The sequence below is a fragment of the Oncorhynchus clarkii genome, chromosome 26, assembly GCF_045791955.1.
Source record: "Oncorhynchus clarkii lewisi isolate Uvic-CL-2024 chromosome 26, UVic_Ocla_1.0, whole genome shotgun sequence".
NCBI classification, from domain to species: Eukaryota; Metazoa; Chordata; class Actinopteri; order Salmoniformes; family Salmonidae; genus Oncorhynchus; species Oncorhynchus clarkii.
Genome location: NC_092172.1, coordinates 29,255,799 through 29,277,085, shown reverse-complemented (window position 1 = coordinate 29,277,085; position 21,287 = coordinate 29,255,799). Strand labels below are relative to the sequence as shown.

At 41.2% G+C, this 21,287-nt stretch overlaps 2 protein-coding genes across 3 annotated transcripts in view; one reads left to right on the top strand and one right to left on the bottom strand.

Annotated features, from left to right (window-relative positions):
- Positions 1-1,482: 1,482 nt before the first annotated feature.
- On the bottom strand, positions 1,483-5,352 carry LOC139384675 (probable ATP-dependent RNA helicase DDX28). Its single transcript, XM_071129497.1, has 4 exons — positions 3,993-5,352; positions 3,721-3,804; positions 2,952-3,164; positions 1,483-2,710 (listed from the first exon to the last, which is right to left on the bottom strand). The coding sequence occupies exons 1-4, from the start codon at positions 5,106-5,108 to the stop codon at positions 2,393-2,395; spliced, it is 1,731 nt and encodes a 576-aa protein (XP_070985598.1). The 5' UTR covers positions 5,109-5,352; the 3' UTR covers positions 1,483-2,392.
- Positions 5,353-11,816: 6,464 nt separating this feature from the next.
- The window catches only part of LOC139384375 (nuclear factor of activated T-cells, cytoplasmic 3-like), a 94,438-nt gene continuing 84,967 nt past the window's right edge, over positions 11,817-21,287 (top strand). For both annotated transcript variants that reach the window (XM_071129113.1, XM_071129112.1), the window contains exon 1: positions 11,817-12,252. In XM_071129113.1, coding sequence (XP_070985214.1) covers positions 12,162-12,252 — 91 coding nt within the window. In that variant the 5' untranslated portion in view covers positions 11,817-12,161. The remainder of the gene's footprint in view (positions 12,253-21,287) is intronic.

The window sequence follows — 21,287 nt, the reverse complement described above, 5'->3', positions numbered from 1 at the left end:
CGCATAGCCAAATCCTCTAAAATTACGTTGGTCGGCTTATGGTAAAGAAATTAACATTAAACTTTCTGGCAACAGCTCTGGTGGACATTCCTGCAGTCAGCATGCCAATTGCATGCTCCCTCAACACATGTGGCATTGTGTTGTGTGAAAAAACAGCACATTTTACAGTGGCCTTTTATTGTCCCCAGAAAACAAATTTGTTCACAAAATTTGAGAGAAATACTCTTTTTGTGTTTATGGAACATTTCATTTCAGATCATGAAACATGGGACAAACACTTCACATGTTCCATTTATATTTTTGTTCAGTGTAGTAATACTGTAAGAACTCGTAAAAAGCTCAAGTCTCACTCAGTCTGGATGTGTACAGTACAAGGATGTCTACAGGTACAGTGGGGCAAAAAAAGTATTTAGTCAGCCACCAGTTGTGCAAGTTCTCCTACTTAAAAAGATGAGAGAGGCCTGTAATTTTCATCATATGTACACTTCAACTATGACAGACAAAATGAGAAGAAAAAAATCCAGAAAATCACATTGGGGGATTTTTTAATCTAATCTCTGAAGTTTGCTAGAGAGCATTTGGATGATCCAGAAGAAGATTGGGAAAATGTCATATGGTCAGATGAAACCAAAATATAACTTTTTTGTAAAAACTCAACTCGTCGTGTTTGGAGGACAAAGAATGCTGAGTTGCATCCAAAGAACACCATACCTACTGTGAAGCATGGGGGTGGAAACATCATGCTTTGGGGCTGTTTTTCTGCAAAGGGACCAGGACGACTGATCCGTGTCAAGGAAAGAATGAATGGGGCCATGTATCGTGAGATTTTGAGTGAAAACCTCCTTCCATCAGCAAGGGCATTGAAGATGAAACGTGGCTGGGTCTTTCAGCATGACAATGATCCCAAACACACCGCCCGGGCAACGAAGGAGTGGCTTCGTAAGAAGCATTTCAAGGTCCTAGCCAGTCTCCAGATCTCAACCCCATAGAAAATCTTTGGAGGGAGTTGAAAGTCAGTGTTGCCCAGCAACAGCCCCAAAACATCACTGCTCTAGAGGAGATCTGCATGGAAGAATGGGCCAAAATACCAGCAACAGTGTGTGAAAACCTTGTGAAGACTTACAGAAAATGTTTGACCTCTGTCATTGCCAACAAAGGGTATATAACAAAGTATTGAGAAACTTTTGTTATTGACCAAATACTTATTTTCTACCATAATTTGCAAATAAATTTATAAAAAATCCTACAATGTGATTTTCTAGATTTTTTAAAATAATTTTGTCTGTCATAGTTGAAGTGTACCTATGATGAAAATTACAGGCCTCTCATCTTTTTAAGTGGGAGAACTTGCACAATTGGTGGCTGACTAAATACTTTTTTGCCCCACTGTATATGTTTATGGTACAGCAACCTAGTAATGTTATATTTGGTGCAATTAAAGCAAACTCAATAAGTGAGAATATATAGAGGCATATTCAGAAACCAGATTTCACAGAGATTTATTTTCATTCCGACACATTATCATGTTCAAACATCTTCCTTCCTCTAAAGCAAGTAACCGCAGGCATCAATGGGATAGACTTCAAGGCTAGGGCCTGAATCCAACTTGACTGTAGATTAATGGAAATTTCTACATATGGAGGTTTTAATGTCGTGCTTCGGTATTACACACAAAAGCAGAAACAGAGTGAAGACCACTTTCCAAAATGTAATATGCTAATGTGGGTCTACCTGTGGTTAGTGAGAAGAGACTAGCACCGTTGTCTCAGTGGCACCCTACCAGATACATGAAGGGTTATATGAGTTACTCTTTCTTTTAAGGAAATTATTTGAGTTTCTGGAAGGAAAATAAAATCGGTATTCCATACTTGTTCTAAATGTTTTTTAGATTCTTTAACCTATGTTTTACCAAAACAAGTTAGTATGGCTGAGTTAAATTCCATAAAAGAAGGGCTTGCCCCATGTGGATGAGCATTAAAATAAGGCTATATTCGGCCATAGCCATTCTCTGGTTATTGTATGACTGCTGTATGACAGGTCAAATAAAGTAAATACTGCCACCCCGTGATTACCCGTGAGAAGTGCAAACGTGCCGCACACCTGCTGCTTGTAAGAGGGCATGATTTTTGTACATTACCAAAGACACTTCCTCTTTGGAATGACATGCGGTAACTATCTGGGTTAAAAAGAGAAGTCAGATCATTGTTCCAGTCTCAAACATGATATGGCATCTAAAAAGGTCAAATTGAAAGACGACCATGCCTGTGTTGGAGACAAAGGATTCAGTCTCACACAGCTGGTTTGGGCTATCCTGGATACAATAATTTTAATGAACAAATTAATCAAACAAGTTAGTTCTGCTTTGGTAATATCCTTATTTGTGGCAGACCAACTAGTAGAGCAACCCCTCTTCTTCCTCCTCCTCCTCTTCGGCTGCTTTGGGCTCAGGCTTCCCGATGGAGGACTCCATCCCAGGCAGACTTGTCCTCCTCCGGGCAGCCGTCTCAATCTTCTGCACCAGCTCCACATCCCAGGGGTGGGTGACAAAGCTGAGCACCTCCCCATCCTCCATACTCCCTACCCGGCCCACCCGTCCAGCCCGGTGGATGTAGTCCGTGTGAGATTCTGGGAAGTCGTAGTTGACCACCAGACAGACCCTCTGGGTGTCCAGTCCTCGGGAAGCGATGTCGGTACAGATCATTACGTCCACCTATAGGGATAGAATGTGAAACGTAGCCTATAACATGTCTCTTATTAATAACATGTTAGCTATGTGTTTTGTTATGATCTGTGGTCAATGTGTTATTGTTACTGGGTGTCTTTTTAAAGTGTTTCTTTATTGTGTGACATGGAGCTTGTCACACAATATGGACATAGATATTGTCACATGGAGTTTGATAAGGAATTTGACACTGCATGAGCAGACAAAGTATTTTCTCATCTCATATCACCTGTCCCTTCTGGAAGGAGTGGAAGATTCCAGCCCGGAGGGAGGCAGGCATCTCCCCCTGCAGTCGGACGTGTCTCAGCCCCATGTCCTCCAGGGAGTAGCCCAGCCAGTTGACTGTAGAAGCCCGGTTACAGAACACCAACACCCCAGCCTTGTCCTGCTCTGCTGCCTTCAGCGCCTGGTGGAGCTCCAGAAGCTTGTCAGCTCCCCTCACCTGACCATGGAATAATATAGATTTGTTATGTATAGTATACTATAAATTATATTCTATCGTTTATACTTTAATGCTATAAATTACTACATTTATAGTATACTAATGTAATTCATAGTATTCTGTCAAACAATTTAAAAAAAAGTTAAATCGCAGGATTTGCTATGATGAATCGCGATTAAATTCAGAATTTGCTCAATTTGAGCTGTAATAGATTTTTAGACAAAAAGCATTATGGAATATTGACATCTCGATTTTGTCCAAAGTAACGGTAAGCAAAATCTGATAAATTGATATACTCTTTCTTTAACCTCAATGTCAACTTGATTTGGCATCGCAATGTTGTTTTTAGCTGTAGAGATGATGTATTTTTAATGCCTTCAGACAATGTGAATAATCACGATAAAAAAAATAGTGTGCACTAAAATGTGTGCAGTACCTAAGTACTAGTACATGGTTTTTATATAGGCCCCATAGACACTTTACAATATTGAAGAACACCAAGTAAACAAAACACTAACACCAAACCAATGAAAACAAGAAAAAAAGTGGGGAATACCTTCAGGAAGGTCTGTTTTACATGTGGCATGAGGAAGTGAAGATTCTTGCTCTTGATGGTCACCATGCTGCCCAGGTCCGTCACCTATAAGAACAAGTCAGTCTCATTTTAATATGCATTTTTCCATGGCTCTCAACACATTTTACATAATGAGGCAGGAAAATGCACTACTTTTGACCAGAGTCCTATGTGGTGGTGCACTATAGTATAGGGAGTAGGGTGTATAGGGAGTTTGGGACGCAACCAATGTAGGAAAAAGTAATGATGATGACCTGGCTGAGAACCTCTCCGACCCCACCGGGGAACGTGGCCCCCACAACCACCAGCTGGGCCTTGCGGGTGGAGCCGGGGCCCTGGGTCTCTGAGGGGTCACAGGCCACACGGGTCTGGGCCAGGATGCTCTCCAGCATGCCAGAGAAGCTGGGATCAAACATGGTGTCTGCCTCGTCCACCACCATGAAGCTCAGCTCCCTCAGGTCTAGGTAGCGTCTCCGCAGGGCCTTGACAAGGGCCCCAGGTGTGGCCACCAACACATCCGGGGGACCCTTGGTGAAGGCCAGCTTGATGTTGCCCACACCTCTCCCACCTCCCACTGTCTTCACCATCAGCCTGAATGGGCCACACAGGCTCCTAGCCACAGCTGAGACCTGGTCAGCAAGTTCTCTAGAGGGGACAATGATAACAGAGCGAGTCCTGGGTGTGGTCTCTATAGACTCGGAATCTGCTGCTTTCTCAGCCTGTAGTTTGTGAATGACAGGCAACAGGTAGCTCAGGGTTTTGCCGCTGCCTGTCTCAGCTGCACACAGGATGTTATAGCCTTTCAGGAGCTTGGGGATGGTTTGTAGTTGAACGGTTGTAGGGCGAGTTATGTTGTCCTTGCCCAAAGCCTCCACTAAGTCCGGGCAGAGGTGAAGGTTGTGAAATGTAATAGGTTTACTCTTCTCTTTGAGTTTGTCACCCTCCTCATCCTGGATTTCAGTGACAACGGGTGGAGTACGCTGAGTGTTGTTAACAGTGAAGTAGTCACCAAATGATTTGTTGTGTTTCCATCCTTTGGAGCAGAGATGGGGCTGCTCAAATTTCCCAAGTGTGTAGCCTGCGGACTGATTCAGTTCTGGGTTCTTGCTTTTGATTAGGAGCTTGCCAGCCTTGATGGTGTTGACTTTGTTCTTGCCTCTCACCTGCTTCACATTTTCTACCTGCTCCTGCATGTGTCTGGGAATACGAATGACCACAGGCTGTGCTGTGGTTGACATGGGATGGGCACCACAGGCTGAACTGATTGTACCATGACTACATGCTAGTGCTCTGAAATGCCCCGAGGACGAGTAGTTGTGTTTTGATATCAACGTAAACAATACTGAGTAGCCAACCTTCACAGACTGCATTCCGATGGTAAGTTAACTAGCTTACTAGCTAGCTAACGTTAGGTAGGAAGAATCAGCTAGTGCACGTCTTCACAAATAGACAATACCGTTTCTGTTGTATTTCATTATAGTGTATAATTTATCAAATGCCTCCGAGAACAAGATATATTTGATTATATACGTTTTTACCGGACTGTATTTTCCGTTCAATTTTCAAACATTTAAATGCACATGCGTCGTTGGCGAATAATGATGACGTCAATCTGTCGCAAGAGATGACGACTTCCTTATTGAATAGAACGGGTTAGCCCAGATAGAAATCTAATATATAGAATGGACATTTCAACAACAAAAAAATTGCTCTCCAGTTTTTGTTTTTATGACATTTTGCTGTTTAGAAAGTATGTTAGATGTAATGTATATTATGGAACGTTTTTAATAGTATGTCGGCTACCTGTGGAGTACTCAAATGGAACAGGGTAAAATGTGTGGGCCAACTTCCATCCACAGTGGGATCAGTCTTATATTTATGTTTTGTGTTAATGTATTATTGTACTTGAGTACAACTTGAGTTTGGCTGTGTGGATTGGAGATAGACAGCCACGTCATTATTGTGTTTCAATACTGAGTTAATTGTTCAATTCAAATATGCATGTATCTGTCTTAAGACCATTTTGATATTGATCGTTACTAGTATGGTTAAACTTTGCTGTGTACGTATGTGTGGTAGACTAGTTTGATGAGCTTCTATCCGTGCTCTGCCATGATGATACATGTACTAAATCATTATTGTAGACTATTGCACTGAAGAGCCACTGACAACCTGTGGACCTTTTTTGGCATTCTAAATCCCCAGCCCATACCTGTTTGAACTATTTTATAATAATTTATATTAAAATCGATATTTTGCGATAACCTTATGGTGACTTCCAGGACCAGTGCCCATTCAGGTCTTCTTTGACACCGCTGACCTAAAAGAACATACTTCATAAAATAGAATAGACTTGTACATTTATCCACTAAAAAACAAACAAGAAAGTCATACATGTATTGAACTTCTCTCCACCCTAGATCAAAGCCAATGTGATGGCACAACCCACATAATGAGCTCATAGCTATTTTCACCCTGGACCTGATGATGAGGATTGCCTCTGATGATCTCTGTGGTTCAGTAATTACTGATCTGTCACCAGTATTGATCCCTCACCAGGCACAGTTCCCATGCTCTGAATGAACCGGTTGTCTGATTGATTTTCTGAAACATCAGAACATCACACATACGCTGCCAGTAATAGGGTGTCTGACTGTGTCACTTGTTGACTGTTGGTTCAAGCGTTGGTCAACACCCTGACATTGCTATCCAGAACAGTACTGGTGGCTAAAAGAGGAAAAATAGAAGAGCTTTGACAGTATTAGAGAGAACTACGGGAGAAGAAGTGAGCAGTGAGGAGAGGCGAATAATGTTGGGTCTTGATTGATTTTGCTGTTGTTCTTTCAGTAAACAGTGGAGGGCAGCCTACATCAAGGATGAAAACCAGTAAGTCAAACCCGTAAACCACAAAACCTGTCGTATGCTCCACTCAATGTCTATCCTGTGTATGCATTTTACACTCTTCAGAATTTTTGTACCAATTTCTCAGCCAATTTTTCCAGTATACTTCTGCATTTTTTCATAGTTAAATAAAGGTTCAATTTAAATGTAAAACAATTATGAATAGGCTACATGGTGTCTACATGTAGCTATTTTCACTTAGGTGTTCAATCAAAATGCTTTTTACTGTTATACTCAGTTCAGTTATCTACCAATATGAAATAGATATATTCCTGCCATTTGCTTTCTTGTGGTTCTGTATTTTAATACAAACAAGCAGGCCTAAAGAAAATCCTTTAGAATTCAGAAAAAATACATCTGAAATAATCCTGTCTTCTCCGATATTTAGAAAGTTAGAAATAAGCCTCCTTCCTCAAGTGAGGAATTCAGACAGATTATTGTGCAATATAATAATAACAGTCAATATTTAACCCATATTATGGTTCATGTCAGTCAAGGTGATGCATTGAAGTTGTGCAGTCTGTGTACTATGCTGTGCAGAAGCACAAGCCTCAATCCTTGAAAGAGAGCGTCACATACCTCTCTCACACACAGGACAAGTGAGGGGGTAGAGGGTTTATTTGTTCCCTCACTACTTTCTTTACGAGAACTTAATATCGTTAACCACATCCACACCCTCCCACACAATTTGTGTACACTGTGTTCTTTATCTTCTCCCTTTAAAGGTCATCTGAAAAGATAAGAAGCACACGGGTAACCTGAATTAAGCAGCAACCAGTAGTGGGTCTGGAGACATGCTCTTACAGCAGTAGTGTTATAATGCCTTGGTGTCATGACGATCATATACATTACATAACATACATACCCATGCATTCTGCATTGTACTCATACAGATGTCAATAAAACAAATAATAACCTACCATACAAAAGAGAATGCATACAAATCCTACTGAGTCAGTGTTTACAGTGTTGGACAGGTTGTGAGGTAGACAAGAGCTAAATCTGTTATTTACTTTTTAAATCTTATTAAAATATATTTTTTAATATGGTTTATTAAAACTGAATGTTCAAAATAACTTTTATGAAATAACATCAGGGAACTTCAAGGTTAGTAAATTATGTTATTTCTCTATTTTGGCCACATAACACCTTTGTACATAACACCCTTGTCCTATATAAATCCAATCATTTTCCCATAATATCAATATCGCAGCTATAAAATGCAGTGATTAGTTTGTTGCCTAATGTACCAAAAGAGAGGGTTATGCTTCAACACTGGATTGTCTTGTGAATTAAACTGTCATTTCTAATTTAACTCAACCGTGCACTGTCAAGGTAACATACCTATAGCAGTTTTATCAGTATGATCTCAAACGAGTATATTTTGTAATCAATTTCAATTTCGCCAGCTGATGGCATACAGTGAATGTCAGTGAGGTTTAAATGTAGTGAGCGCTTTTGCTTGGAAATTTAGACCACAGGAAATGTGATATTTTTTTCCGCATTGCTTTTGTGAACTTCAGCGTCTGTACGCCCACATGTGTTAAACAAAAACATTCTCTTGTTTTTTCTTATCTTTGCTGTATCCGTTATCTTTCACGAATATTCAATAAGAGGATTCTGTGTATGCAGGTGTTTTGTCTCAATGCACCCCAGACAACTGCAGAAAAATTCATATTTTTCTATATAGGCCTATATCACTACTGGAATATATTCCCCTAAACTCCACAAATATGAACAATGTCCAAGAAGAGTTATCAATTAATGATTTATGTCGGTTATATAAAGTCATATTTATGTACTTAATGTATTATTGTGGAGAAATTAGCAGTAAAGGACATTTCCCTTTGATTTCTGTTGATGTATAACTCCTGTGCATATGTCATATAGAGTCAGACATCGGCACTTTAACGTTTCCATTGTTGAACGATGTAATCCAGTATGAGGGGACATTCAACTGTCCTCATGATATTATTGGACCTCTCTGGTGTTATTGAACCTCTCTGGTGTTATGGACCTCCCTGGTTTGATCCAACTTCTTTGGTGTGATTAAACCTCTCTGATGTTATTAAACTGCTCTGAGTGTGGTGTCAGGAAAATAACCTCACACTCAACGTCAACAAAACTAAGGAGATGATTGTGGACTTCAGGAAACAGCAGAGGGAACACCCCCCTATCCACATCGATGGAACAGTAGTGGAGAGGGTAGCAAGTTTTAAGTTCCTCGGCATACACATCACAGACAAACTGAATTGGTCCACTCACACAGACAGCATCGTGAAGAAGGCGCAGCAGCGCCTCTTCAACCTCAGGAGGCTGAAGAAATTCGGCTTGTCACCAAAAGCACTCACAAACTTCTACAGATGCACAATCGAGAGCATCCTGGCGTGCTGTATCACCGCCTGGTATGGCAACTGCACCGCCCTCAACCGTAAGGCTCTCCAGAGGGTAGTGAGGTCTGCACAACGCATCACCGGGGGCAAACTACCTGCCCTCCAGGACACCTACACCACCCGATGTCACAGGAAGGCCATAAAGATCATCAAGGACATCAACCACCCGAGCCACTGCCTGTTCACCCCGCTATCATCCAGAAGGCGAGGTCAGTACAGGTGCATCAAAGCTGGGACCGAGAGATTGAAAAACAGCTTCTATCTCAAGGCCATCAGACTGTTAAACAGCCACCACTAACACTGAGTGGCTGCTGCCAACACACTGACACTGACTCAACTCCAGCCACTTTAATAATGGGAATTGATGGGAAATGATGTAAATATATCACTAGCCACTTTAAACAATGCTACCTTATATAATGTTACTTACCCTACATTATTAATCTCATATGCATACGTATATACTGTACTCTATATCATCGACTGTATCCTTATGTAATACATGTATCACTAGCCACTTTAATCTATGCCACTTTGTTTACATACTCATCTCATTTGTACATACTGTACTCGATACCATCTACTGTATCTTGCCTATGCTGCTCTGTACCATCACTCATTCATATATCCTTATGTACATATTCTTTATCCCCTTACACTGTGTACAAGACAGTAGTTTTGGAATTGTTAGTTAGATTACTTGTTATTACTGCATTGTCGGAACTAGAAGCACAAGCATTTCGCTACACTCGCATTAACATCTGCTAACCATGTGTATGTGACAAATAAAATTTGATTTGATTTGATTTGATTTGATGTTATTAAACCTCTGATGTAATGGAACCTCTCTGATCTTTTTTTTTACCAATTGAGTAATTCATTTTTATGATGTAGAAATTAATATTCTAACTAATGTAGCTATGTATTGCACTATGAGGTGCAATGATGTTAGGAGAATGTCCCTGTTTGACATATTTATATTGCTGTATCTTTAATCAATAACCAGCAACTTTTATTGTTGCACTTCCAGTACATCAATCAAAGCCACAACAGTACAGAGGCTTATAGAGAAGGCCCTAAGTGTTGATCCAGTATAGCTTTGCATAAGTAGATGGCTGGGTCACAGAGGGAAAATCTTGATACTATCAGGAGGAACAACTCTCTGAGCTGCTGGGTTTATTTCTTATTTATTCTACCATCAGATTCACCCTGCAATAATTCCCAGTAGCTCTTCTTAGCTTTCTTTACCAGTTGAAACCCAGTAGTGCAAGGCTCTATCTGAGCTAAAGTTATTGCACTATTTCTGATCTGTACATTGCACTCTTGAATTATATATATATATATATATATATATATTTGTATTTATAATCCCTCAGCTTTCATTCACTGTTATCATATGTTCAGTTAAAGTAACACACATATATATATATATATATATATATATATATATATATATATATATATATATATATATATATATATATATATATATATATATATATATATATAGTTACAATATAGTTACAATATAGTTAAGAGAGAAAGGTTGAAGGTTGGCTATAATTTGGTTTATTCTAACGGTGCACAGAATGGTTGGCAGTGATACAATTAAAGTGATTGTGAAATCTGCTCAACACGAAAGGGTCAAAAGGTTTACTTGATCTGCCCAGGCCAGAAAAACTATCCGTATAGTCTATCGTGAAGGGTTCCGCGACTGGCGGGCCATTTTTATAAATGTTGGACATAAAAGACTGTAAAAACACCAGCAAATCAACTCCACGTGATTTTAATTTTGGAAATCTGTTCCAAAGTATTCCCACGCATAATAGAGACATACTGTATATGTGATCATATAAAAATGTAAGCAAGGTTTGAAATGTTTTAGCCAAATGGTATATCTGTTTGGGCTTCTTGCGGTCAATTTGCAGTCTACAAATTATTTGTAATTATGTTCCGGCTCCCTGACCCTCTGCTCAAGAAAAAACCGTCCCGCGGCTGAATCTAGTTGATGATCCCTGCTTTAGGGTATAGGATATATTGAACTAATCACATAAGCAATGCATTCCAGGAAAGTGTGATGGCCTACTTAGTATAAAGACAGATTTAAATACTAATGCATATGTCACAGACTTTATCATCGACATGCAGAACTATTGCATAGACCTTGGGGCAGGCAGTCTGTTGAATTCCCATAGCCCAAAAGGCAACGTGAACACAGAACATTTAGTTAATTTGAGCCAGCATGGTCCGTTTAAACTGTAATTGTGTCTGGTAGAGATGTAGGCCAATAATATATGAGAGCCTGCATACATTCAAAATAGGGATTGAGACATTATAAATGAAAATGTGTTATGATCTCAGATTAAGTGTAATTTAATTTGGATTAAATCCGAGTAGGACAACAGTGCTGTACATCTAGATAACTTTATTATACGCTATAATAAGGTTCATGTTGAGGAAATGTGTTTCAATATGAGATTTAACTACATATCCTAGGAGCTCTTGCCAGCCTTATCCGTGTTTGTGCGTGTGTGTGTGTGAGATAAATGTTTACTGTTAATTTCTGATTGTTTATTTAACTTTTGTTTATTATATAGTTCACTTGATTTAGCAATGTAAACATACTGTATGTTTCCCATGCCAATAAAGCCCTCTGAATTGAATTGAGAGACAGAGTGCCAGCGCTCTGTTGTGTTCCCGGGTTTGCTGACGTCACTACTGGAACTGCCCTGTCACGCGCAGTTAGTAAAAGTTGGGATAGAAGGCGCTCCAGTGAGAGTCAGTTTCACCGACAACCTTGTCTGTCTTGTTGACACTAAACAGCGATAAATCAATTTAACGTTCGCAAGGACAAAAGAGTAGACTCGTTGTAGGACAATCAAAAGTTTAACGAGCATTTTATTACCAAACGTCGCCGGGGAGGAAGAATAATTTTTGGATATCTAATCAAGGAAGAAAAACTAGTTAACGCCGCTCTCGGGTCGATTGCTCGCTACAATTTTGATTTGCTAAATTAAACACGTTTTGTTGTTTCAGTTAACGTTAGTTCTGTAAATGTTGTGACATTTAAAATAGTATTTTGCATTAGCCGTCGTTCGTGTGACGGGTGAACCCGAACTGTCAACCCCGATGACTACTGCAAATTGCACTGGTAATGAGGAGCTGGACTTCAGGCTGATCTTCGGAGAGGACGGCCAACAGCAGTCGCTAGGCCCCGCAGGTTAGAATTTTATCTTTGCTGCGAATACCCAGTAAACTTCTCTTGAAGTAGAAGAGTGCACAGATGCGATGACATTGCAAACAACAAGAACATTGCAGAAGTGGCATTGGCTGCAACAGATTAGCTAATGTGAACAAGCTAGGGAATGTTCTGGCAGCAGAAAGTAGAATAAGTAGGCTAAACATCAACATTAGTATTTTCTATTTTTGTATGTGCAGTTACACACGGACTTTTCCACAGTTAAAATATGGGGTTTTTAGGAACATGAGCCTAAACAGCAAACAAGCGCGCGACAGCAGCTGTCAAATAGCAGTGTCCTCATGCTAACTATCTAATTCCCACCAAAAGTTGCAAGACTGTACTAAATAATGTATAAATAATATATTTAAATACTGCAGCACATGCTGATATGTGTATGTGGCTCGTAGCATAAATAATAATGTAGCTAGCTAGAAATGTATTTCAAAAGACTAGCTCGGCAGCTGAGTAGGTAAGATAGCTAGCTCACGAGAGGACACAGCTGTCAGTTATTCAGACACCTAGCTTAACAAGAATGCATTATGCCTGCCTATCAGCTCTACTACTTGTTTCAAACATTCGCTCCAATCAATCCATTTTATTATCGATTATGCTTCAGAAAACGAATTGAATAGGTTTGAAACAGCAATGCCATGAACTTGGCAGCATTGGGAACGTCATATTGTAAGAAACTACCATGCATGCATTCACAACTCTTCCATTTTGTAATCTAACTTGTTAGTAGCGTTAGTGGTCATGCAATCGATGTTGTTGATCATAATACTGAATAGAACTTAAAAAGTACAACAATTAGACATAAATAGCAATATAGTGAATGTAATAATATAGTTATTAGTATTACAAGCAAGCAAATATGCTCTATTTTTCTGCTTAGTTGCTTAAATGACCTCATAAATTAAGAGGTTATTACATCAAGTAGTATTACTCCCTTTAACTATTAATTTGTAATGCAGATAAATGTGTAAGGTGTATGTTTAAATTAGAGTATTTGGTGCGTTGACTATGCAGCTTGACAAAACCCCATTACAACCATAAACAACACAATAAATTAAACTGAATTAATAAACTGAAACTACATATTTCCCAGTATACAAGACACCTCACAACCTAGTTTAAACAGTTTTTTTTGCTTTGGCCAGTAAGTCCAAAGAAATTTCAATCATCTCTACAGTTTGCGCCCAGTTTGCCGGCCACAGTGGCCCAATACAGTATTTGACTCTCACAGATAGAGGTGTGTGTGTGTGAGAAGGTGGGGGTTCATATCAGCATCTCAGTGTGACCAGGTGTGCAGAGACAGAACCAGATCTGTGGAAGTCTGGTGATGCATCATGCCACAATATTCTATTTGTGTTTTGTTTGTGTATTTTGGACAGTTGTTTTGGAAACAAGACTAGACAAGGGGTTTAACCATTCTGAGACAAGAGAAGAGAAGACAAGCAAGCTGTCATTCAGTCATTCATAACCACAGATCTAGGAGTTCCATGCTATTTCAAAAGCATCTGTCTTTCACATAGCTAGAATGCATGCTTGGATTCTGTGAAACTAAAAGAAGCACAACTGCAAACTGTTTTAATTCAAACCCTAAATTCAGTGTAGGGCGACTGCAACGTACATTTTATCTTGAAAGCTTGATTACCAGTTTTGATTAAATAGGACCAATATCTGCAGAGTTAGACAGAGTTAAGCCTAGCTCTGCCCTTTTCATGAAGCTCTCGCAATACTATGAATCCCTAGATTATAAAAAAGTCTAATTTGGAGACGAGTAGGGAAAAGTGAAAAAAGTGTTTTTGGAATAAGCCAAGGAATAAAAACGCCACTGTGCAAGTGGTTTTAATCTGGTTGGACTGTGTGCCTTGGCCCGTATGGCTAGTGCCTGTTCACATTAATAACTGGAGTGTAACGCAGAGACACAGAACCAGAGTAACGGTGAGTAGAACGGTATGGCTCCAAGTTTAATTGCTCTCTCTCTTTCTCCTTCCTCCTCAGTCCTAGCCTCACTCACACAAGTCAGGGCTCGCTAGAACAACCTGGAGCACTGCTAGTAAGCTTTCAGTCTGACCAACTCTACCGCAGTAGGTCTTATCTCTGTGTATAAACATGTGATTAAGAAGACTGCACTGTGTCACACTTGGCCTCACTCACTCACTCCCTTCCTTCCTTCCTTCCTTCCTTCCTTCCTTCCTTCCTTCCTTCCTTCCTTCCTTCCTTCCTTCCTTCCTTCCTTCCTTCCTTCCTTCCTTCCTTCCTTCCTTCCTTCCTTCCTCCTCAGCCCTAACCTCTTTCTCTCCCTCTCTCCTTCCTCCTCAGCCCTAGCCTCTCTCACTACCTCTCTCTCCTTCCTCCTCAACCGTAGCCTCTCTCTCTCTATTTCTCCTTCCTCGTCAGCCCTAGCCTCTCTCTCTCTATTTCTCCTTCCTCCTCAGCCCTAGTCACTTTCTCTCTCTCTCCTTCCTCCTCAGCCCTAGCCTCTCTCTCTCTCTCTCTCTCTCTCTCTCCTTCTTCCTCAGCCCAAGCCTCTCTTTCTCTCTCTCTCTCTCTCTCTCTCTCCCTCTCTCTCTCTCTTTCTCTCTCTCTCTTTCTCTCTCTCTCCTTCCTCCTGTCCTAGCCTCTCTCTTTCTCTCTCTCTCCTTCCTCCTCAGCCCTAGCCTCTCTCTCTCTCTCTCTCTCTCTCCTTCTTCCTCAGCCCAAGCCTCTCTTTCTCTCTCTCTCTCTCTCTCTCTCTCTCTCTCTCTCTCTCTCTCTCTCTCTTTCCCTCTCTCTCGCCCTCTCTCCTTCCTCCTCAGCCCTAGACTCTCTTTCTCTCTCTCTCCTTCCTCCTCAGCCCTAGCCTCTCTTTCTCTCTCTCTCCTTCCTCCTCAACGCTAGCCTCACTCACACAAGAGGGCTCTCTAGAACAACCTGGAGCACCTCTATTTCCTACATTTGTATTTATTTAGTTTCTTGAACTGTGCTATTATGATTGTTCATCACAGAGGATCGTACTGTTAACAGCAATTATATGATTATTAATAAAGTAACTATGAACCCAGAGAAATAGCCCAGCAGATTTCCATCCTCTCAATTAGAACAGTACCTTAGTTACAGATAGTGACAGACATGTTATTCTCAGTCACTCTCTGAATCCTGTCAGTAAGGTATGTAGTACCCAGCTGTTTGTTTACATATACTAATTGAATAGTAAACGTTAGTGTAAGAACCATTGAGAAAAAACACATGAGCCTATGTAGTCTAGACCCACCCCATTTCTTAACTTTTCAGTCTGTCCTACTCTACCGCAGTAGGTCTTACCACTGTGAATAAACATGTGATTAAGAAGACTGCACTGTGCCAAGCTTGGACTTTCTCTTCAAAGGCTTTATTCATATCGGAAACGTGTTTACATTGCCAAAGCACGTGAAATAAACAAACCTGAGAAGACACAAAACAACATCAACAAAAAACTATTTGAATTTAATAGTAAATATTGCATTCAAAAAGGTTTAAAAAGATATTTGTTTTATTATCAGCTATGTACAGTGTTTTAGCAATGTGCCAATAGTTGTAGTACGAATAGTAGTGAAAGATAAATATTAGTGGTATCCACTGGCTGCCCTTTGATCAATGGCAATGGGCTACACATCTTGCTGAAGAGATTGCAAACTGAGGTATTTTGTCTAACAGATATGGGAGTTTATCAATGTTTGATTTGTTTTGAAATTCTTTGTCAGTGTGATCTGTCGGAAATATGTATCTCTAATGTGGTCATACATTTTACAGGGGGTTAGGAAGTGCAGCTCAGTTTCCACCTCATTTTGTGGACAGTGTGCACATAGCCTGTCTTCTCTTGAGAGCCTGGTCTGCTTATGGCAGCCTCTCTCAATAGCAAGGCTATGCTCACTGAGTCTGTACATAGTCAAGGATGTTCTTAATTTGGGGTCAGTCAAAGTGGTCAGGTATTGTGACTCTGTGTACTCTCTGTATAGGGCCAGATAGCATTCAAATTTGCTCTGTTTTTTGGTTGAGTCTTTCCAGTGTGTTAAATGGTTATCTTTTTGCTTTCTCATAATTTTGTTGGGTCTAATTATGTTGCTGTGCTAGAGAAGAGTCCCCTCAGCCAGCTGGTACTAGGGCTCTGTTCACAAACAGACTCCACAGAGCCCCAGAACCAGCTGGCTGAGGGGACTCTTCTCTAGGTTAATCTCTCTGTAGGTGAGGGCTTTGTCTCTTTTTCTCTCTCTCGTGATTTGTTGTTCAGGAAATGCAGTTCCCTTTGAAGTGAGGCATTCCAGTGAGTGCTGTAGTAAAATGCAATAGCCTAACTCAGTCAATGCTGAAGGGTTTTCCCCCACTACTGTAGGCCTACAACGGTGTTGAATGGAAGAGGGAAAAATATGGACTAATAAGTCCTTCAAATCAAATAACAATGTGACAGAATGTTCAACTCTACTGCCAGGATTAGGCCTAAATTAGTCTAAAGTAGCAACCTGTCACTTTAAAGGGTAAGGGCGTATTCACTTCTCACTGAAACTCAAGAGTAGTGGGGATAAACTATAGATATACTTTAATATGGTCCTTTTTTTCCTATTTAAGAAACAAACTGTTACTCTTTTTCTATCCCTACATGGTAGCTAGTGTGCTCATGTGGTATTGAGTGAGGCTGTTTACAGTGAAAAGTGAAGATGTAACACTAAACCTTTTAGGAGCCTTTTGACCCTGTCTGCCTTCTCATCCTTCCAAACTGCCATGGCCGTATGACACAAAAGGTGTCATAGAGAAGGTGGCTGGAGGTAAGTGAGGGCCCCATTGGGTGGCAGTCTAGAGGTGGTGTCAGTGAGGGCCTCATTGGGTGGCAGTCTAGAGGTGGTGTCAGTGAGGGCTCCATTGGGTGGCAGTCTAGTGGTGGTGGGAGTGTGGGCCCTATTGAGTGGCAGTCTAGTGGTGGTGGGAGTGTGGGCCCTATTGAGTGGCAGTCTAGTGGTGGTGGGAGTGAGGGCCCTATTGAGTGGCAGTCTAGTGGTGGTGTCAGTGAGGGCTCCATTGGGTGGCAGTCTAGAGGTGGTGTCAGTGAGGGCCTCATTGGGTGGCAGTCTAGAGGTGGTGTCAGTGAGGGCTCCATTGGGTGGCAGTCTAGTGGTGGTGGGAGTGTGGGCCCTATTGAGTGGCAGTCTAGTGGTGGTGGGAGTGTGGGCCCTATTGAGTGGCAGTCTAGTGGTGGTGGGAGTGAGGGCCCTATTGAGTGGCAGTCTAGTGGTGGTGTCAGTGAGGGCTCCATTGGGTGGCAGTCTAGAGGTGGTGTCAGTGAGGGCTCCATTGGGTGGCAGTCTAGTGGTGGTGGGAGTGAGGGCCCTATTGAGTGGCAGTCTAGTGGTGGTGGGAGTGTGGGCCCTATTGAGTGGCAGTCGAGAGTAGAGGTCGACCGATTAATCGGAATGGCCGATTAATTAGGGCTGATTTCAAGTTTTCATAACAATAGGAAATCGGTATTTTTGGGCGCCGATTTGCCGATATTATTTAAAAAAATTATTATTATTATTATTATTATTATTTTATTTTTTTGACCTTTATTTAATCTTTATTTAACTAGGCAAGTCAGTTAAGAACACATTCTTATTTTCAATGACGGCCTAGGAACCGTGGGTTAACTGCCTTGTTCAGGGGCAGAACGACAGATTTTCACCTTGTCAGCTCGGGGGATCCAATCTTGCAACCTTACAGTTAACTAGTCCAATGCAATAACGACCTGCCTCTCTCTCGTTGCATTCCACAAGGAGACTGTTACGCGAATGCAGTAAGCCAAGGTAAGTTGCTAGCTAGCATTAAATTGATCTTATAAAAAACAATAAATCATAATCACTAGTTAACTACACATGGTTGATGATATTAGTAGATATTATCTAGCGTGTCCTGCGTTGCAAATAATCTGACTGAGCATACAAGCATACACATATCTGACTGAGCAGTGGTAGGCAGAAGCAGGCGCGTAAACATTCATTCAAATAGCACTTTCATGCGATTTGCCAGCAGCTCTTCGTTGTGCGTCAAGCCTTGCGCTGTTTATGACTTCAAGCCTATCAACTCCTGAGTTGAGGCTCGTGTAACCGAAGTGAAATGGCTAGCTAGTTAGCGCATGCTAGTTGTCGTTGTGTTGCTGGTTCGAGCCCAGAGAGGAGCGAGGAGAGGGACGGAAGCTATACTGTTACACTGGCAATACTAAAGTGCCTATAAGAACTTGCAATAGTCAAAGATGAATGAAATACAAATGGTATAGAGGGAAATAGTCCTATAATTCCTATAATAACTACAACCTAAAACTTCTTACCTGGGAATATTGAAGACTCATGTTAAAAGGAACCACCAGCTTTCATATGTTCTCATGTTCTGAGCAAGGAACTGAAACGTTAGCTTTCTTACATAGCACATATTGCACTTTTACTTTCTTCTCCAACACTTTGTTTTTGCATTATTTAAACCAAATTGAACATGTTTCATTATTTACTTGAGGCTAAATTGATTTTATTGATGTATTATATTGTATTATAAGTGTTCATTCAGTATGGTTGTAATTGTCATTATTACAAATTAATAAATAAAGAAATTGGGCCAATTAATCGGTAGCGGCTTTTATGGTCCTCCAATAATCGGTATCGGCATTGAAAAATCATAATCAGTCGACCTCTAGTCTAGAGGTGGTGGCAGTCTACAGTGCCCAGACATGCCATGTGGGCTTTAGATTGTAGTGCAATGACAGAGGGGGAGTGGGCAGCTCCTCCCCCCCCCCCTGTTAAGGGGAACAGGGAAAGGTTCTGTCTCGCTCTCTTTCCTTTCTCTTACCCTTTTTTGTCTTCTTTCTTTCTCTCTCTTCTGGTCCTTTTTCTCTCTTATCCGGTGGCCTGTCTGGCAGCTCTGGGTCTGTCATCATCGTACCACCTCAGCGCTGTGCAAGCCTCAACAAGGACCATGCATGCTTCCTCTCTTTTTCCTCTTCTTCTCCTCCCTCCCTCCCTCCTCACCCACGAAGGATATGGGAGACCACCAGTTATTTCCATCTAAGAGAGAGCCTGATCCAGACTAATGAAATCTCCAGATGCTGGCAATCTTGGCGTAAACTAACTGTAATCAGGCTTGATTTGGCGTAAGCTAGTACATCGGTTGACATGTTGGTATGTTGTAGAGTGGAATTTGTACAGAGTTTGATGTTGTAATGTAGTAGTATTGCGTCATAGCTGAAACCCAGTGAAGAAATCAACTAAGTGACAGTCTGTCATTTTTTTGGAGGAGATCTGTTGCTCTTGACTTTTAGTTTGTTCTTGTGCTTGCCCCAGCTTCATCTGTCTGGACTTGACTCCTGGCTCTGTCTGTCTCAATCGTGGGAAAGACTGAAATTACATCGCTCTCATGGTGGACTATATTGGGCTCTCAGAGAGAGTGGTAGAGGGCAGCAGGCGGCAGGTTGCAGACAGCTCTGTTAGATCAGGAGTCCCCCAGCAGCAGGCAGGTCTGAAGCTGTCCAGTCCACAGAGCAACACTGCTTCACCGTTACGTTTAACGGGAGCTAGGAGCGGAAGAATGTTGTGCGCCACGTCAACAGGTGAGTGACTGTATGTCCGACTCCCAGACTCTGGCCAGCTGTGTGTGTTGTGGGGGTGTAACCGGCTCAGATGAGGGACTGGGTCTGTGTTGCAGGACCCTTATCAAGTGTGTCTGGAAGACTAACAATGTATCAAGTTATAAATTACAAAGCATTATTCCTCTAATTTATGGAGTTTTCCTTTGTAAAAAAGGAGTCACATTCAGGCCTATAACCAAGGTTAAACTGAGTGGTGAAGACTTAAAGCTGCAATCTGTAACTTTTTGGGCAACCTGCCCCAGTTCGCATAGAAATATGTGTTTTTGAGCTGTAATTCTCATTGACAGCAAGTCTAAGAAGCAGTAGATCTGTTCTATGTGCGCTATTTTTATGCTTCTCAATCTTAAGTTTCTTTTTTGCATATTTCACTTTCAGTTTTGTACATCAACTTCAAACAGCAGAAAATACAATATTTTTGGTTATGGAAAATACATTTCACAGATATTTAAATGGTACAACGTCTACACTATACTAGCTTTATTTGTCTCATAAACTGAAATTAGGCAAACTATTAGAACTTTAGCAACCAGAGCAATTTCTGCATAGTGCACCTTTAAACATACATACTAACACTACAGTCTCAACTGCTGTGTATTGTACTCTATGCAGGACTCCACATGTTGAAAGTACATTAGGTATTTGGGTTATAATGTAGCCTATCTCTGTTCAGTGGAGCACACAGCTTAGAGTGAGAGGGCTTAACAGTTTGGTAGCCAGCAGTGAACCCTGGTTGGATTTGTTAACACTGAGGATATGTGGGCTAGTTGGCCAAGTGGGTGCCCCAACCCCCTAACCCTCCAGAGTGGACAGTGTGGAGCTGAGCTGAGGGGGTCTGGCCTGGAGGAGCCCTGGTCTGGAATGATGAGAGAGACGTCTGTTTCCCAGGGCGAGGCACGAGCAGCTATGTGTGGCATCTGTCTACTTTAAATTTAGTGTAACTGAAGCTCCCACTGGCCATGCTACACTGTATCAACATGCGAGGGAAGAAGAGAAAGTTGTTGAAATCTTGCATTTAGTTTTCCCCCTCCCTGGTCCTCTTTGAAGAGGCGGGGCATATTGCACTGGTCTCAGTAAGAGCTGCTGCTGCTGAATCCCAGTTTATTCTAGGCTGTGCCTGTAAACCCTGTTTTAGTCAGTGGCGACACTGCCCCATCTGTTTTGAGTTCCACCTTTCCATAAAAATAACCTACTTTTTGGGGAGGATGCCTGTTTTGTATGTTATTGTGACATGAATACATGTCATGTATCAGTTTACAAACAATGTACAACAATATATATAAAAATAAATTGAGTTAATAAAGCCGCATTCAAACTTGGTCTCGTTTTTGCTTACTTGAGTAAGGCAGCTCCAAAATACAGGTGTTTCAGCCTAGCTCAGTGCTTTCTTTGG